Raw genomic sequence first — 19,455 nt, 5'->3', positions numbered from 1 at the left:
AGTAAAGTTTCTTAAATTTAAGATTTGAAATATTAAGGTAATTTCTATAATGACACAAGTGATAATATTAATATGATTATAATTCAAATGAATATGAATTTTATATTTTTAACAAAACTAACAAATTAACATTTATTTAAAAAAATATGAATACATTTATTTAAAAAAATATGAATTTTACACGATTAATTAGTTGAATAGATTTTTTTTTATTTAAACAATACTTTCATTTTTTTTTCAAATAATATTAGGTACTAGAATGTTTAGAAGTTAACACTAAAATAATATTCTTAATTAATTTTTCTTATACAAAAAATAATAACACAAGTATTAAATTTTATTAGTGAAGTATGGAATGTTGGTGGTTTCCTTTTCTTCTTTTGGTGAACTTTGTTGGTGGTTTTCTAAAGCTCCCTTAACAATCTTACACGTAACAATTTTATTAAACTTATATTAAATGTATTAAGACGTGATAGATTTTACTTGTTCACGTGAACAAGTAATTCAAAGTATTAGTATTTTTTAATTTCTTAAATATTGATTTTTTTTGCTAGACACCCTTAATTTAAATGTTTAATATTTTAAAAAAAATATGAAAACTAAAATCACATAATTCAAAAATAGTGGAATTAAAAATGAGCAAGTATAATTTGGTACCACTCTATTGTTATGTTAGTATATTTATGTCCACATTAGTACATTGACATCAACACTCCATTACCATATTAGCATTTTTGTTAAACATAAATTATCAAGTTAATATATTACCCAAAATTACATAATTAAAATTATGTGAACATCTAATTAACAAAATTAACATGATATGGAGACTAAAAGTGATCTGAATGATTGTAAGGAATTTAAGTAGAAGTGATATTAAGATAAGTTGAAAAGTAAACATATCATTGAGATAGAGAAAAAGAAATGTATGTTATGAAAAAGTGTCTCGTGAAGTTTAAGTAGAAAATAGTATTGTATTAATATCCATTCCAATTTCCAAATACCCAATTGCTTTCTTTGTTCTAAAATTGGCCATAAAATCCGCACAGGAACATGGATCAAGTGCACTCTCCATTGCATCTGCAAGAGTTTGTGGCTAATGTATGAATTCTGATAGAAAATATGTGCATGGAGATGAAACTCATGGTATCCATGTGGTTCAAGCTAGCTTCAAGGGCATCTGTCTCATTCCATACTTCACTAATACCCATTTCCTAACTTAACGAATGAGAAATGACCCATACTGATAAGATAATATTAGAAAGCATTATGTAACATTATTAAAAAAGATTACATGTGGTTGGAAGAGTTAAATATTTTTTTAGTTCAAAGTTAAATTTATTTTAGGTTTAATTATTGATTTACTCCATATAATTTCTAAACTTTTTCATTTTAATTTCTATACTTAATAAGTGAATTTTTTAGTACATAAAACTTATATTTTAATTTTCAGAAGATCTGTTCCGTTAAAATTTTATAACTAATGGAGTTAAGAAAATTTAAATGCAGAGATCTTTTCAGAATTAAAATATAAATTTTAAAAATTAAAAAAAACTAAAAATTTTACTTATTAAATATAAGGACTAAAAAGAATAAATTTAGAAATTATAGAAATTAAATAGGTAATTAAACCTTTATATTATTTTTCTAAAAAGTTATTACTTATTAGTTTTAGTTTTTATAAATTTAAAAATAAATTTTATAATTGAATATGAGTATATGACATACACTTAAACGTGTTATATTTCATGTCACTATATAAAATTGATCGTGATATTTTTAGATATGTGTTATGATATTATTGAGTGATGCATATGATAAAGAATATTTTAAAAAAATGAGGATTAAAGCTTTTTTGTGGAAATACTCAAAACAAATTTAGTCATATTTACAGGAATTAAATATATATTCAAGTCGATCACTTATTATATAAGGATAAATTATGTAAAAGAATCGTAATAAGAAATGAAAAATATTTTCAGAATTAATTTGTGGACGACAAAACGTACAAATTGCGAACTTCATTTAAGGAAACCAAGCAAGAAGGGCAGAAGGACGGATCTAAGAGGTATATATAAGCTACGGGTATTTAATTTTACTTTTTAATTAACTAATTCAAACTAAATCAGCACTATTAAGATTAAAAATAAGTTATTTTGTTTTTAATTTACAGTTTAATTTAATTATATGTACAATATAGTAGTATTTTTTTATACCCGTCTCTAAGAGAAATTTATCTTGCTGCGACATCATATCAATGAATAGGATGACGAGATAATAGGGTGAATACTTATTAGATGTCTATCAGTATGTAAAAAAATTACACTATCAACACATTCTAACTAAATTCACATTTTAAAGTTTTTATCTTAATACTATTTTTAACAAATTTTGGACAATAACCACAGAAATTAAAAGCCTTAAGATTATTTTTAATTACTATATAAGCTTTTCTAAAATTATAAATTTGCATATTCTGTTGATTTCCTCACAGGCATAAAATATGATAAAGAATTTGGATGATAAATATAACAAAATAGAAAAAGACTAACAATAGATTAAAAAATGAAAAAAAAATAGAATAGGGACCAAAATACTAAATTAAAAAGAAATTATAAATTTAAAAATAAAAATATAAAGGATCCGACTACATATTCATTTGGACTAACAATCAAAAGTCATTGATAGTAATAGTACTTCGACATTTAGGTCAATAAGTTTTGATTGGATTGGAGAGTACGTGCATGTGAGTTATTATAAATTTATATTAATATTATTTTTTATTTTCACAGATAAAAAAATAGTTTCACCGTTGAGTTTCTTAATTATAATATATGAATTATGATTAAAAATACCATTTTATCCAAAAATGAATCGATCCAAAAAATAGTTGAGTTAAAAAAAAGGTCTCGGATACCTTTTGATTAAATTTTTTTTATCAGTATTGTTGCACAATTATTTTTATAATTATTTTATTGTATGGTCATACACACATAATATGTGTACTAAAAAATATATGTTATAAAAGTAATAAATATATTCTATTAAATAATTTAAATTATTTGAAAAGGTGAATATTAAATAACTTCTGTTATTTTTAAAAAAAATTATTTTAAGCTTTTTTTATCATATAAAAATCACTAAACAGAATAAAAACATAGTTATATGAAGCAACAATAAATAAAATTATCATTAAATGGGTTAGAATGATTGGATATATAATTTTCACAAAAGTTAAAAAAGAAAAGGACGAAAAAATGTTTGACTCTAAGACTAAACAAATCAAAACACGCCAACTGGCTAAAAGAACAAAGAAAAGTCTTGAAGAAAACACTGTATGTAACGAGTAACGACTTGGAGTTGGAGGAAAGAAACATGTAACTACATATGAGGGATTTGGATTTCTTCCAAAATGGAAAAACTGTTTAAGTGTCAAAAAACATTTCTCGTCGATCAAATTGAATGCACCTTAGTTCTTATAAAAAGGGGAACGACGTCACGAAAAATAAAATACCACTTAAATAAATGTATTCCAAAAATCTATGCCACCAACATCAAATAACCACTGGGCATCTTCTATTCATGATCTTCAGCAAGCTATAGGTAGATTCCGTAACTTACACTTCTGTGTCCATATCCTCTTGCAACTAACACATACCTTAATGAAAATGTCCTCCTTTTTAATTTTAATATTGTTATATTTTTGTCATCTACTAACATTATTTGTTGAATTCCATTATCTCCATCTCAATCTCCCTAAGCCACTTTCACGTCTATAAATAGTGAACAAGCAAGTCACAAAATCTTCATAGCCAATTAATCATATATCTTCAGTTCATTAGAGTAAACATTTCATTATATATAGCAAAAATGATCAGCATTATGAACCTTACTAGTTCCATGGCCATTATCAGTGTCCTTATTTCAGCCTTAGTTTGTGAAGCTAGGCTTCTCCGTGTTACACCTGGATTTGTTGAAACTAAGGGAACAGAACTTGTGCTAAATGACTCTCCCTTTCTGTTCAATGGTTTTAACTCTTACTGGATGATGAACGTAGCTGCTGATCCAAACCAAAGATATAAAGTTTCCAATGTATTTCGAGAAGCTTCAGCTATAGGTCTTACAGTGTGTCGTACATGGGCATTTAGTGATGGTGGCAATCAATCTCTACAAATATCGCCTGGTCTCTACAATGAGGCTATGTTTCAGGTTTAGTCCATGCCCGCATGCATTTATCTACATCAATAATTTTTTTATCCCTAATAATCGAATATAGGATTTACACCAACCCAATAAACTAGACTCTCTGGTTATCTACATCAATGATTATTTTTTTCTATTCCATTAAATTTGTAGTACAATTAATATGACATAACACAATTTATTTGGTTTAGGTTAGAATTAATACAAGTGATACATCATCATACATGTTAGTTGCGACATATATATATATATATATATATATATATAGATAATAAGTTGTTTTGGCGGCATATATGTCAGTAATTGCATGGTAATTTATGTGATTTTATAAAGTGTTACATGTAGGCATGCATTTTGAATAAAAGCTAGTACGTTTAATTTGTTGCGCAATATAATATGAACCGTTTTCTTGCTGTTGCTAGGCATTGGATTTTGTGGTGGCAGAAGCGAGAAAGTACAGAGTGCGTTTGATTCTGAGCTTGGTGAACAATTACAATGATTTTGGAGGAAGACCTCGGTACGTGCAGTGGGCTAATAGCAGTGGTGTTCCCGTCGCCAACGATGATGACTTTTACACAAATCCTGTTGTAAAAGGTTACTACAAAAACCATGTCAAAGTATGTCAAACATTAATTTACTTCAAATTCCCATCTTAAAAATAAAGCCAAGATAATAAGTGGTTAGCATAGCATCTTCTAATTAACGTGTTCTTGATTGCATTGCAGAGGGTGCTGACAAGGATCAACACAATCACTAAAACAGCTTATAGAGATGAACCCACCATCATGGCTTGGGAACTAATTAACGAACCACGCTGCCAAGTTGATTACTCTGGCAAGACCATAAATGTATGTATTGATTATTGAACACACACACAATATATATATATATATGCTCAACATTTTCTACCATATAGTATATTCTTAAAATGTGTTTGTTTTTATTACAGGCATGGGTTCAGGAGATGGCTCCCTATGTGAAATCTATTGACCCAATGCACTTATTGGAGGTTGGAATGGAAGGGTTCTATGGAGACTCCATCCCGGATAGGAAACTAGACAACCCTGGTTTCCAAGTTGGTACAGACTTTGTTAGCAACCATCTCATTAAAGAAATTGACTTTGCAACAATCCATGCTTACCCTGATAATTGGTAAGCATATATAGATAATTAATCACTACTACAATTAATTCAAGAAATTGACTTTTATTAAGGATTTATTGGACATGTATCATAAACAATTAATTAATTAATTATGACTGGAACCATAAACAGGCTAACAGGACAAAACGATACCATGCAAATGGCATTCATGCAAAGGTGGATGACAAGTCACTGGGAAGACTCAAGAACAATCTTGAAGAAGCCATTGGTGTTTACAGAATTCGGGAAATCTAAGAAAGATCAAGGGTATAGCATCAGCGCAAGAGATTCGTTCATGAATGTTGTGTATTCAAGCATCTATAGTTTCGCACAAAATGGAGGAACATTTGCTGGGGGTTTGGTTTGGCAACTTTTGGACGAAGGAATGGACCCATATGATGATGGATATGAGATTGTTTTGTCTCAAAACCCTTCTACAAGTAGTGTTATCAGTCAACAATCTTCTAAAATGATTGCACTTGAGCATATGCATTGAGCATTCGGCAATCTCTTGGAAGAGTATTGGAAGATTTAAGAAACCAATTGGAAAAATTTCTAGTAATCCGCTTCTTAAATAGAAATAACTATGACATTCTGTACGCATTAAACATTATTTATAATAATAATACCATGGGAAAATTTCAATGTGGATTGAGACTAACAATAACACTCGATGTACTTATTACGTTGATATCTTTATCTTTGTATTACTATCAACAACTTAAAGTAGTTTGAGCCAAAAACTCTTATACAATTGAGTATTATTTATTTCACAGTAAATTTTTCATCCAATTTATTTTTTTTCTGTTCTCACTCTTTTTTTCTTTTTGGAATAATTTAGGTTTAAGGCAGTTTTTGTATGAAGTATAACTAAAACAAAACTAAAACAAAAGAACTAATTTATATAATAAAAGATTTCATCAAAGAAAGAATGCACAATCTTATATCTGATATCAAAGAAACAAGATTACAATGAAAGGTACAAACAAAAATACCAATGAATGTTACACAATTAATTATTCCTAACACCTTCAAGAACCCTATGAACAATAATGAACTTGATGAATGGTACACAAATTCTTCTTATATATACACCATGAATGATTCTTCTCCTTGTTTAGAAATGAGTTCTTCTTGTATATACCCCATGAATGATTCTTATCCTTATCTATAGATGAGTTGCCTTGATAGTAAGCTATAAAGAAATGCCAATTAAACTATAAATTTAGTATACCTAATTCTTTACTCTTATCATTTTTTAAGAAAATAAAAAAAAATAATTATTTTTTGAAATAAACATTATCTAGAAGTCAATTAAACTATACATTTATTCTTAATTAAAAAACAAAAAATATTTTAAAATAGAAAATACACACATGATAAAACATAAAAATAAATAAATAAGTAATTTAAAGTTTTAAATAAAATGACTATAAATAATTTTAAAAATTATATTTAAAAAAATAAAAAATGATAGTATCATTGTATAAGATAGAGTTTATTAAAATATTAAGCCTCTCTCAATGATATAGTGTACTCTAGTTAAATGTTTAGAAGTGAGGCGATCCATATATAAAAATAATGGACACAATTTAATCTTGAGAGGTTGAAAATTTAAGTGTACAGTTATATAGAGAAAAGTAAATTTTAATAAAACATAAAAAAAAAACTTTTGATAATATAACTTCTATAATTTAGAAAGTAGTATAAACCTTAAAAAAACTAATTCAAACAAAAAAAGTACTTAATATTTTAATAGTTTTTAAAAAAATGATACCAAACAATGTAAAGAGGAAAGAATAATATAATAAGATAGTAGTGTTATGTTAAGTTTTTCATATATATCATCTTATCCAAGTGAAAACATAAGTTTTTCATACATAGGCAAATAAAGAAGAACATGACCAAATTCGATCAAAGATTCTAGTTTTATGAAAACTTTCATTCTATCTCTGGAAATGATAACATTTTTGCTTTTAATAAGAGTTTTATGTGCCACCCGACCCCCCAAACCCAAATTGAAGAGTTGTGTTATCATCATCGCTCGTCTAAACCAGTGCACAATTTCAGAAGGAATTCAATGTTCTTGTTCTGTAAGAGGTTAAAAAGCGCTTAATATAGACAATTTTTTAATCATGTGGTGGGCATGTCGTAGAGTCTCAGTAAAAAAAATGTGGAAAATATGAAGATATGGAAGTTTATTGTTTTGTCAATATGGGATGGTTAGTTTTTTTCAATCACATTTGGATGGATATGAGAACACGAAATAATTGTTTTTTCCGTTGGAATTTGGCTCTGACTTGAGCTTTTATTTTTGTGGGAGGATGAATGTGTTGTATTTGTAATGCTTTTGCTGGTGGGGGCACATTTTGTGCTTATTCCATATTTTAAATCAATAAGAAATGTGTCTATATATAAAAAAAAAAACAAAACAAAACCACGGATTTTTATCCATTACATAAAACATATTTACACACATTTCCAACTTAAATTTAAATACACACTACAATGAAATGTCATCACGTTTCAAATGGATAAACTATGCTAACCACAACTTAAGGTTAATGCGGCGTCGGTGATTCGCAGTCTTGGTAATGAGTTTAATTTTGGTAGAAGAATTAATAATTTTATCCTACATGATAATTCATAATGTTATCCTACACATTCTAATTGAACTCTTATCATTATTGCGCCTATATCAAATCAGGGGGAGTAGTAATATACAAGTAATTACATCGATACTGCAACACAGATGGATTTATGAAAAAAGTTCATGTAAAGCAGTGGATTAGATGAGGAAATAAAAAATTTCATGATCGAGTTTTGTACGATCAATGAAATACACAAGAAATTGATTAAGATAAGACGAATAGTAGCTTAGCTAGTCACAAGGAGATGAAAGGATGATCGATCAGAAGTTGATGAAAGCACGGAGAAGCGTGAGAAAGTCATCAAAGCATCGAAGGAAGTACAAGTAGCAGCAGCAGTAGTTGTTGTTGTTTTGTCTGCGCTTGAGTTCTTTGATTTCCCTTTGCTTTCTCATGCTTTCTATCACATCCTCCTTATACATACAATCATTCATTTCTCGGTGGTCATCGTTGCCGTAGAATATGTCTCCCATACCTTCTTCTTCTTCTTCTTCTAACCAAGGCTGTGTGACGACGACGTCGTTTTATCAGAAGACGACACTCACTAGTGCAGATAACAAAGGAATGATTGGATGAGCGAAACCCTCACCCTATGATCCCTGTTGGCACAGTCAACGCCCACATAAATTCCCTTTAGCTAGCTAGCTAGCTATGGATAATAATGGCGACATAGATCACTAAAACAATTTTCTTATTTATTTTTATGTGTTGCGTAAAATACGTTTCGTCTTGTTAGGAGAAGAATCTTACCTGTTACCAGAACTCAATTCTGTTTAGTGGTTCTGTTGAGTTAAATTTTATAACTTCAAATGAAACAGAATATAAACAGGGCATAAAATTAGTTTGAAATTCAGAACCAGAAAAACATCTAAGCGATAATAAATAAATCCGATCATCGAGGAAATCCATATAGTTTGTTTATGAATTGGGTCAGTTGACTTCGATTAATCCCTAAAGTAATAAAGGGTTCCGTAGAATAACGACTCTACATGTTAAATAAAAATCGGATATGGATAAGAACAAAACGTGGACGAAGATAGGGGATTATTTTTTGAAGCAGAAGATAAGGATTATAAGAATACTCAATTGTTACATTTTAATTTTTATAATGTTCACCCGCCGCCCTCTCGAGGCAACCTTGTTTAATAACAGTATTCAATAACTATTGACAAATATAAGCCGCAAGAATCTTCTCCAGAACAAGTCCTAATGATTATATCATTTAACGTTTTTTTTATCTAATTATGTGACATTAATACATTATTGGTTGATATCAGGTGTGAGACTTGATAAATTAATACATTTATTGATTTAATTATTTGATTTGAAGTTTTTATAAAATAGCTAAAACTTATTCAAATTTATACAGTTAAAAATCATACTGTTTTATTAAAACTGTAAATAAAATTGCCGTTTGTAAAAAAAAATAATTGAAGGTATAATAACGTTTTAAGATTTATACTTAATGTTAAGATGTGTAAAAGTCGTCAGAGCTAAAGTAGCCGTGTTTCATAGTTTTATCATTATTCATACATTGGATGAGTCATATACATACAAAAAAGGTTTGTTGGAAGGCCTCAATGTTAAACATTTCTTACTCGAGGTTTACTCTTTACTTCATTATCACTGCCTGATTAATTTGAGGCTTAATTTTTTTTAATCATATTTACCTACTTCACATCAATAAGTGAATCTTGACAGTGATGAAAAATAAACCGAAAAACAAAATTGAAAGATGCACTTGCATATCATCAAAATGAAAAGATAGACACTTGCAGAGAGGGTTAATGGTTGAAGCCGGAAAACATTAAAAAATTAAGGATTCGGTATAATTTGTTAGGCTCTCTATAGCCAAGGAAAGTTATATGAGACACTCCTACATATAACACGTCCAATGAAACAGGGAGAAAGAACTCTAGTCAAAGATAAAAAGAAAAAAATTCTCTATTAAAAAAGCATAGTATTACCCCCTCCCCACCCCAGAATATTAACAATAGTATCCCGCCTTCCTTATACAGCCTGTATCTCCAAATCAGTATGCTCACCGTTGTTAGGTGAAGACGTTTCAGGAGTTTCCTTGTCATCAGTGGTTTTCATCTCTTGAACCGGAGGAGGGTTTACAACGGTCATTTCTGAAAAAATGTTATCTGATAGTCGACCATTCATCTCCCTGTGTTCTTGACACAGGGCGCACCAGTGAAAGCAGCAGTGCACACAACATGCATTACACGGTGAATTCTGCAATCATAAACAAATGAGTAAGCAAGCCTTAAAAACAAGTTTCATGTATAAAAAACAGTTCTCCACTGCGCATATGCACCAATAACCACCATTAGGCATTTGATCTTGGGGCGGCCTTGCCTAATGACAGGGTTCTTACCCAGTTACCCACATGTTAGCATGAATGGCCCTGTTCACAGAACTGACGTACAATTTGAAATTGTTCTATAGACAAAGGCCATCATAGAAAACCAAGAAAGAGCGGATCTACCAGTTACAACAGATAAGGGAAGAGATGACATGCAATAATATAACACTACCCCTCTGCCCAGTCTTGTAGCATTGAAAGCACAATGACAACGCTACAAGTTTCTCAAGATTTCATGGTTAGCTACTAAGATTACAGACAGCAAGTCTATCTTTGTTTCCTTTCCAGTTGTGTAGTTCAAAATATGCATCTGCTTGCATAAAAAATTGTCTTATCACCAAATAATTTTGCTCAAAAAGAAAATAAAGTGGGTTTTGTAACAGAACAGGCTCCCAAAGAAGGACATGATTTTTGGCATGCATTGGTTCTACATTACCAATCTGACGCAAGCCAAAGAATATGTCTCATTAGAGGGAATGAGGGATGTCTGATATACAACATTCCAGATTTGATGTTGACCATTTGTCCTAATGAAAAATATTTTCAAGACATGTACCTTCAAGTGATATTTCTTCTGTAAGGATTGGCGCACTTGACCAGTGTGAATGCCACACATCCACCATGTAAACAATAAACCCTCAACAATGAGACATACAGTCCCCAGGTTAATAGCAGGAAAGATGGAAGTTGCAGCTGCAGTTGCTATTGCCAGAGAAATGCCACCTTCAATACAAATGGCATGACAAATGCATGGTCCAGTCCAAGGAGTGTCTTCCTTCAATCTTTCTACATTGCGCCCGAATAATACACAAGGACAAAACAGTCCGGTCAAGCCTGCAAAGAAGGTGGAAATAATGTAAAAGGAAGCAACTCTTTACCATAGTCTGTCAAATGTCAGCAAACTCCAGCCATGCATATAAATCCTTCACATGGAAGTTTAAGGCATAGCCCAACCATACATATATTGAAAATATTTTGATAGTAAGAGAACAAATTGGTCAAAGAAAGTTTATAATGAAATTTTATGTGATACAGCTGCTCACTCTTAACTTTAGTCTTTGGCTAGACAACTAGTTAGTATTAAATGAATTCATGGATCTGCATTCTAGCCTTGTATAGCTGAGTTTAGATCACATCAATTGGAAAATTTACATTGGAAAAAATTAACACATTGGAGGCTATTAGCACACACAATGAACATTCCCAAATCTCAGTTGACTAGTCTAGAATATATCATAGCCAGCAGCCCAATTCTAGTACAATTTAAGAGCTTGTCATGCATTAACTTACAGCTTTCTCTGTCTTCAGCACATCCAAAGATCCCAGTCATCCAAGGTTCATCAGCAGGAGGAGCATAGCTTTCAGGTAGCGGCTGTCTACATTCAGGGCACTTACGAACATCCAACTGAAAATTATCAAAAACCATGAGGAGATATTATCTACTTATAGATAAAAAAAGTCACTCGAAACCCCAAAAATATACAGACACACATTTTTAACATTTTCATATTGCTCTGACTCAGATCTAGAACTATTGAGTGAAATTTTAAATTTAAAATCAGAACTGCATACCTAGTTAAATTAAAAGCTGATATCATTGGAAGTTTCTAAGGTATGGGGTGTAGGCAAGTTTTGCCTTCCCCATCCCCGCTCCTTGACTCTATCCTCAACCCAGTTTCGATTCCTTTCCGGGGTAGAAAATAAGTAGCCATCCCTACCCTTGGTGGGGATTGGGTTTCCCTGCCCCACCCCCAAATACTATTTTCTTAACCATTTTTATATACATCCGTGTCACTTAATGCATACATTTCTCCATGTTTTGTGCAGATGCTTTTTGTCAAAGAGCTATCAAATGGTACTAGTATTATTTATTCTTACTCATCTTTCTAAATTGATTAATATTGTTATTCCTTATTCTCAATTGGTTAACAAATATGATTTGTAAAATTCAAAAATAAGTATGTTTTGTAAACAACCTGTGAGCGTCAAAGTGAAAGAGCACACAGATTCTCATGTTCAAGCATAAAGGCATTTTTGTAATTTTCCTGAACAGCTGGGTGGGTATGAGCATCCCCTGACTCTTAAAAATAGAGAAAACCCGAACCTGAATCTAGCCCCAGTAAAGTTGGGGGGAGTTCAGGTGGTTGGGACTCCTTTGCCATCCCCAACTGTAGTATAGATATAACAGCAATAAGCAATATAATTTATTTATTTTGTTAAGTCCTAAGCTGTCATGTCTATAGACTCTATACATGTTCTACTCATCACTAACTGACAGGCAAGATGGTGCAAAAACAATAATACTCGCATCCAAGATCGATGATCATAACAATTTCCTACAAAGCATGAACACCACATTTCGATGTCGTGTCTGGTCTGCGTGTTATTTGACCTTTTTTTTTGTTAAATTTTATAAGATTTACATTATAAATGAACAGTTTAATCAATAAAAATTACATCATGTTCGAAGTTATAAAATGCTGTGAAAAAATGTTAAACAATAGAATAGTATGAACCACTCCATTCTCTCTCTATATATACACACACACGCGCACGTAATTCGATTTGGTGTTTGTGCTTCATGGATTCAATTTGCGGAGTTGCCGCGTGTTTGTTGTTCATAGATTCAATTTCACGCTAGCAAGCGAATTCTGAGTCTAAAATGAGAGACAAACCACCCAAATTCACATTGTAATGATGGTGGTGAGTGAGGAGTCAAGATTTTTTGTTCCGAGACCTAAAAAAAGGGGGATTGTACCTATTTGACTGCAATTGCATAGTAACACACTAATTATCCGCTCCATTGTTTTCTTCACTAAAAGCGCAAGTGGAACAGAATAAACCCTTCAACAAGGTTTCCATCTTCAAGATTTGGGGTAAAGAACAGAAGAAAGTGTAGAAATGGAAGCGTTGGTTACCTGAGGAACCTGAATTGGCTGATTGAGTTCGCCAGGGGTAATATCTTCGAGAGGTGTCTGATCTTTAGTCAACTTCACATAACGCGATTGCTTCCTTTCTTCCATCTCACCGAACACGAAAACACTGTTCAAGATCTAGAGAATCGCAGCAACAACAACAACGAAGAAAGGAAGAAGGAAGAAGAAAAAAGAAACAGAAAGGAAACAGCGTTGGAACGCTGTTTACTTGAGTCAACCGCCCTATGCTATGCCTTTCTTTTATCGCCATTTATTAAGGTTAACTTCTTTTTGTTTAAAAAAAAACATATTTCGGTTAATACTAATACAGTACTTTTTTTCGAAGTGTTATTTAAAATAATTTCTGATTTTAACTTTCATTATTTCTAATTATTTTGAAAAAATAAAACAAACATATAGTCCTATAGAACATTTTTTAAAAAGATTATTTTTTAAAATTTAACTTTTATGAAAAAAAATTCCAAACAAAAATCCTAAGTAATAACGCTTTTTCAGTCAGTAAAAAAAAAGGCTCGTTGAATATGACGTAAGTAATTGGAAAATACACGTTTAGTCTCTTAAATTATATATACTGCTGTCGATAGCCGAAACACACGTGACTGAAAACAAAAAAAAAAATAGAAAATGAAGATGGTTAAAAGTTACTGATGGGAGTGAAACCGTGTAGATAAGAAGAAGTGCAAATATATATATATATATATATAAAATACAAAATTAAGAGATTTCTTCACAACCCAAAATAAAAGGAGGGTTAAAATTCTCTCCATTTCTTTTCCTGCCCATTTTTTCCACTTTTAAAGTTTTGGATAAATAAATGAAATTGACATGATACACATTAAATGAAAGGTATTATTTATTTTTCTAAAACCATAAAAATGAAAGAAATGGAGAGGATTTCTTTTTCCAAATAAAAGCCTCTAGGAAAAAACACTATTTTGAAACAAGTATATCCACGGTAATCCCTTAACTGTAATACTGTATTCCCCATGATTCTAATCTCCCTTGGCCACATCTCGCCCTGCAGTGTTTATTAATAACAGATTGCACGACAAAGTTTTAAGAAAAGGAAAACGGAACATAATTTCTCTACCGACAGTTTAAATATAAAATCTACTCGTGCATACTAACAGTAATAATTTCTGTATAATCAAAATGATCAAACATGTTAAAGGAGAGTGATTGTGTGTGGTTTGTGGAAGCGATAGCCTTCAAAAATTGTCACCCTTATTGCTATATGAACTTCCCAGAGCTATCCTATTTGAATACATAGTTCACAGTTGAGACCTGAGGGGATGCATGTAAAAGGAAGATGGAAAGAATGGAGGTTAATAAACACGCTTCGTATTTGCATATTAAGCAACAAAACTTTTAGATAGAAGAAAATTAAAAAAGCAAACAACTTTCAAAATTATAAAAAAAAAATTATGGCCAGAATTAAGAAACAAGTAAAAAGAATATTTTGATTCATTGAAGCTAAAGAAAATAATACCTGTTTGAAGCGAAGAAAAACTCAAATTACAACTCCAGTAAATATAAGTAAAAAAAATATATATAATTTGAAAACAGTATTTTCAGCGATAAAATCAAATAGTAAAAAACAAAGCAAATAACTATCACAGCAATTAATTTCGTAGGTTAAAAAAAATAATTGAACAAAAAAATAGGCGTGCTTACTCATGATACATTCCTCGTGTCCTTTTCCCTCATTCCATGAAGCCATAAAAATGTGCATAATCATGAAAAATCTTATAATTGACCTCGAGAGCTCGCCTCTACTGCCATTGGCCTTCTTTGCCCAATTTGGAACCCGAGGAAGACAGGGTGATGACTTCACAATTTTGAAGCGTACAAAGAAATGGAGAGTGAGAGGATATTGAATAGATAAAAATGATCGAAAACCGATGCAGATACCGTGTTTTGAATATCAATACCGTATTTTTTTGTTAGAGGCATTGTGCAGTTTAGATATACTGAGTGAGAAGATATGAATGTCAATAAAGAGCGGTTTACAAATACGTGAGTGGTTGAAGGAAAATTTTAGTTATAGATATTCTTATTGATATGTTATAGATATTACTATTAATTGATTGATTAACAAACTCAAAAAACTGAGGAGGGGAAAAACAGGATAGAAGGAGAGTACATTTAATTTTGAGAAGAAATCTGTGGTTCTCATTTAGGTGATTTTATTATTATTTTTTTTCCTTGCACTATCTCTTTGATACAGTAACGTGAAATCAGTGTCTTACGTACCTTGGGCGCATACTATACATTTTTTTTATCTTGATCATCCCGTTTATCAAAAAAATATGTTATTCTGCAATCATAAGGAAAGTCTGACTCGCATACTATACATTTAGACTATGTAAGTAAAAGACTTAAATGGTGTTTTTAATGTTATATCTTTAGAATGCGTTTAGATGAAGAATTTTAATCGAGAAAAGTAATTTATCAGAGAATTTAAATTTCTGTAATTTAGCATTTATTGTGTGGATGTTTTTTTATGAAAAATTTAAATTTTTAGAATTTTAAAACAGAATTTTAAACAACTAAAAATATAGAATTTCAATTTTCTTGTAAAAGGTGAAAAATTGAAATTCTCTTCTTTATAAAAGAATCTTCTAAAATGTTCGGGTATTTCCTTTATAACATTTATCCTCTCTTTCACCTGAAAAGTTTTCAAAATTCCGTTCTCGAACTTGGGCCTCTTCCCTAACACCGATGATCCTCTTCTTCAAGAAATACGTTGTTAGGTGCTCCGTTTTTTTCCATTGAGGCCAAACCTAAACCTGTGCTCGAGAGATAACTGTCCATATACTGATAAGGGATGTATGAATTCTCGAGAAGAGAGGAGCCGTGGTGGTCCCCCCGGATCGCCCGGATCCCACGAGTGAAGAGAAAGTTGGATCTACATTGGATCTCACCTGAATCGCCCCATCTATCCTCCTGAGGATAAGTTTGGTTTCAAACCCCAGTTCAAACAGGAGAAGTACGCCATGCTAATGTGCCTTGGATGATCCACATCTCAGGGTCGGCACCGATGAGCACATTAAACTATCCATGTGGCTAAGAGCCCTCACAGTCCAGGCACAACGACACAATTATCAGGGGCACGCTCTACCACTGAGCTAATAGCCCGTCGTACGGGCCTCCCGCCAGGGCCCGCTATGCCAAAAGCAAGAGAAACCCCATCCCTCTTTTTCCTTTTTTCACCCCATCCATGTCGCTCCCGTGTGTCTGAGCTCGTGGAGCATTGATCAAGTGTAGGCGTAAGGAGACACATAGAATTACATCTGCTAATCAGGGAAGCAGTTGTCACTCTCCATCACGCAGCGGAGGTGCTCGCTGACACTGAGGGTCTGGGTCATACCTTGCGTCGTTGATTGAATGTTATAGTCGTCGGGTGTGGTGGGGTACACCATCATGTCCCGATTCTTCTGCAACTTCCTATGCGCATCAGTGTTCTTCTCTTTGGAAGCACACCAACCATATTTTCTCTTTTTTTTTGTCTATTTTCTTTCACCCTCACAATTTTAATTTTTTTTATCCAAACACAAAATTTTAAAAATAAAAGAATTTCAATTAAAATATTTAAAATTCTTAGAATTCAAAATTTATGAAAATTTTAAATTTCCCCATCTCATCATGCAGTATTCTTATTCTGCCATGAGTCTGTATTGTTATACCTCGAGACAATCTTCAGCATTCATCAACCAGTGTTATTAATTCATTCTTTGAAAATGTATACACGTACTCATGTCCCCGTTTGCTTAAATTCACTGTAGGAATGAAGAGAGTAGAGAGGTTGAGGTTGAAGAATAGGCAGATATGAAGTTCAAAATGTTAAGGTGTATTTCAAAAAAAAAAATGAACAATATATATTGTTTGAGAGAAAAGATTTTTTTAATTCCTACCAGTACTTCAATTAATCAGAGTTACACAAATTTAATTGAGTTTGAATTCCTACAAATACTATTCATTCTAATTAATCTTACTTATTTTAGACTCTGTTAAGAGAAACTATCCTAGAGTTTCACAAAAAACTCTTTCACTAAGTTCATAAAACGTTTAGAATTTATAAGTTAGCATCTTATTTTGAGCTTGTAAAAAGTTTTTAAATAAATTTGGGATAATAATTACTCAAAAAGTCACAATAAAATTGTTTTTTAATTGGTTGATACTTGTGATAATGTAAAATATTTTACAGTCCTGCAATAAGTAACACTATATATTAAACTCAAATAAAAAAGATATACAAAGTGTAGTACTATTATTTTTGTACGAAAGTAACATATTTGATTCCATATAAAACAAGGCCGTAAATTGAAAATTTGTGTAAAGAAAATAATCTTTATGGAGAGAACTAGTCTTTCAAGCCATTGTTATTTTCAAAACAAGATTATATCACGTGATTTACTCAAAAATAAAATGCAATTAAAAAGATTGTATCCTTCCTAATTGCTATGAAAATTAACATTCAATTCTTTGCATTTTACACCATCATTATCATATATACATTGCCTAGATATATATTTTTCAATATTAATCTTCTAACACCATATATAATTAAAAAGGATACTTTTTACATTTTGCGTCTTGTACTATAAAATAAATATACTTTTAGGACATCTATAACTGAAATTAGGCAAAGTAAAAAGTAAACTCTTAGAATGATATGATGGTGATTTTCAGATGTTCTTTTTTAATAACTCAGAAAACACGTACAATGACGACCTTTTACCCACATAACAAAAAAACCATGTTAAGAGTTTATAAGCTAGACACGATTAAATTTAAAGTATTTATTCAGCATCCATTAATATTAGACGTACGTAAAAAAAAAAAAAAAACAAAATTACAGCCTGCATGGTCTTGCTAGCTTAGGTTTATGAAGGCCAATTTCTATACCAACCAGCCCAAGCAGAAACCAAGCCACTAATACCAAGCGTAACAGTGTGGTTGCAGAAAGGGTTTGGCTCAATCTCCGCTATTGCTATGAACAAATCCGCAACATTAGCAGCCACTGCCATTAGCCTCATGATTCTATCGCTTCTGATCTTCTGAATCCCTATTTTGATCTCTTCCTCCTTGGAGCTGCTCAGCTCTCTCTGTGCCTTGATCCCTTCTTTGAGCATAATGAAATCAGCTATGATGAAGAAGACATACCCAACAGACTCACCAAACGCGGATATGAAACTCATCTTCTTCGCCAAGCTTGCGTCTATGGTCCCAATCCTTGCCAACCAAAGAAAGTGATCGAAGAAGAAATACACCATTTCCCCTGCATTTGCGAGCACCGCTAGTAGCCTAAGAGAAAGGGTGGAGCCTGGGTTTCTGCGAAGAACGTTGAAGCCGCTGAGGAACCTTCCAGTTCTGAAGGCTTTTCTGCTGAGCCCTGAGGCCACTTCCCATTGCTTGAACCTCCTCGATATGTCCGCCTGCGTGCCTTCCACGTGCCAGTTTACGAGCTTTGACACGTACTGGAACGTCTTCACCACCTTGTCTATGCCATCTCTCTTTGCTAGGAAGATTACCAGTTTGTCCACTGAGTCATTCATGCTTCTGCTTCTGGGTATGTCAACTTTGTCCCAGCTTTAGAAATCTTTAACTTACTTGGCTCACAGATGCTGCTTTCTTGGATAAGAGAAGTTTGTGGTTAGACTTTTATTACTTCATACCACCATTCATTTTTTTTTTTGTGACATGGAGATTCTGTGCACTTGGTGTTTTATATATATATATATATATATATATATATATTCTTCTGCTTCTGGCTACATGTACATCTATTATTCATTTCATTTCTTGTAAAAATGTCTAGTATTCAGAAAATTTGTGATGCTTTTTCAATCGGTTAGGCGGCTTTAATTTGATTTATAATATGGAACACGGGTTTTCTCACAGTCCATTTAGCAGGATATATAATAAGACTTCTTGATGTTTGTCCCTAAAATCGGAACTACTACCATATGGCAATAATACGGGTATTTAAATAATATTTATATTGGAATCTATATCTATTAATGTGATGTTCCATATTCATATTCCAATTCAGTTTCACATTCATATTGTAATTAAACGTGTCATTTTCTTATAAATATCTTTTTTTATTTTCATTTAAGACGAGCGTGAGTGTAATATTTCAATTATTATTATT

At 31.7% G+C, this 19,455-nt stretch overlaps 3 protein-coding genes and 1 long non-coding RNA gene across 4 annotated transcripts; 1 reads left to right on the top strand and 3 right to left on the bottom strand.

Moving 5' to 3' along the window:
- Positions 1 to 3,834: 3,834 nt before the first annotated feature.
- Positions 3,835 to 5,995, top strand: LOC114425527 (mannan endo-1,4-beta-mannosidase 5-like). Its single transcript, XM_028392472.1, has 5 exons — positions 3,835 to 4,209; positions 4,626 to 4,820; positions 4,929 to 5,051; positions 5,153 to 5,355; positions 5,479 to 5,995. Exons 1-5 carry the CDS (start codon positions 3,871 to 3,873, stop codon positions 5,840 to 5,842), a joined length of 1,224 nt encoding a protein of 407 aa, XP_028248273.1. The 5' UTR covers positions 3,835 to 3,870; the 3' UTR covers positions 5,843 to 5,995.
- Positions 5,996 to 7,957: 1,962 nt separating this feature from the next.
- On the bottom strand, positions 7,958 to 9,038 carry LOC114366855. Its single transcript, XR_003657060.1, has 2 exons — positions 8,745 to 9,038; positions 7,958 to 8,593 (listed from the first exon to the last, which is right to left on the bottom strand). It is a non-coding gene; the product is annotated as an uncharacterized LOC114366855 (long non-coding RNA).
- A 728-nt stretch (positions 9,039 to 9,766) lies between these two features.
- On the bottom strand, positions 9,767 to 13,538 carry LOC114425012 (cell number regulator 6-like). Its single transcript, XM_028391731.1, has 4 exons — positions 13,281 to 13,538; positions 11,653 to 11,767; positions 10,919 to 11,196; positions 9,767 to 10,232 (listed from the first exon to the last, which is right to left on the bottom strand). The coding sequence occupies exons 1-4, from the start codon at positions 13,383 to 13,385 to the stop codon at positions 10,005 to 10,007; spliced, it is 726 nt and encodes a 241-aa protein (XP_028247532.1). The 5' UTR covers positions 13,386 to 13,538; the 3' UTR covers positions 9,767 to 10,004.
- A 4,442-nt stretch (positions 13,539 to 17,980) lies between these two features.
- LOC114367383 (peroxisomal membrane protein 11B-like) lies at positions 17,981 to 18,973 on the bottom strand. Its single transcript, XM_028324558.1, has one exon. It carries the CDS (start codon positions 18,854 to 18,856, stop codon positions 18,185 to 18,187), a length of 672 nt encoding a protein of 223 aa, XP_028180359.1. The 5' UTR covers positions 18,857 to 18,973; the 3' UTR covers positions 17,981 to 18,184.
- Positions 18,974 to 19,455: the final 482 nt, after the last annotated feature.

The sequence above is a fragment of the Glycine soja genome, chromosome 9 (genome assembly GCF_004193775.1).
Source record: "Glycine soja cultivar W05 chromosome 9, ASM419377v2, whole genome shotgun sequence".
Lineage (NCBI taxonomy): Eukaryota > Viridiplantae > Streptophyta > Magnoliopsida > Fabales > Fabaceae > Glycine > Glycine soja.
The sequence above is the reverse complement of the archived record's forward strand: the minus strand, read 5'-3'. Positions and strand labels throughout refer to the sequence as shown.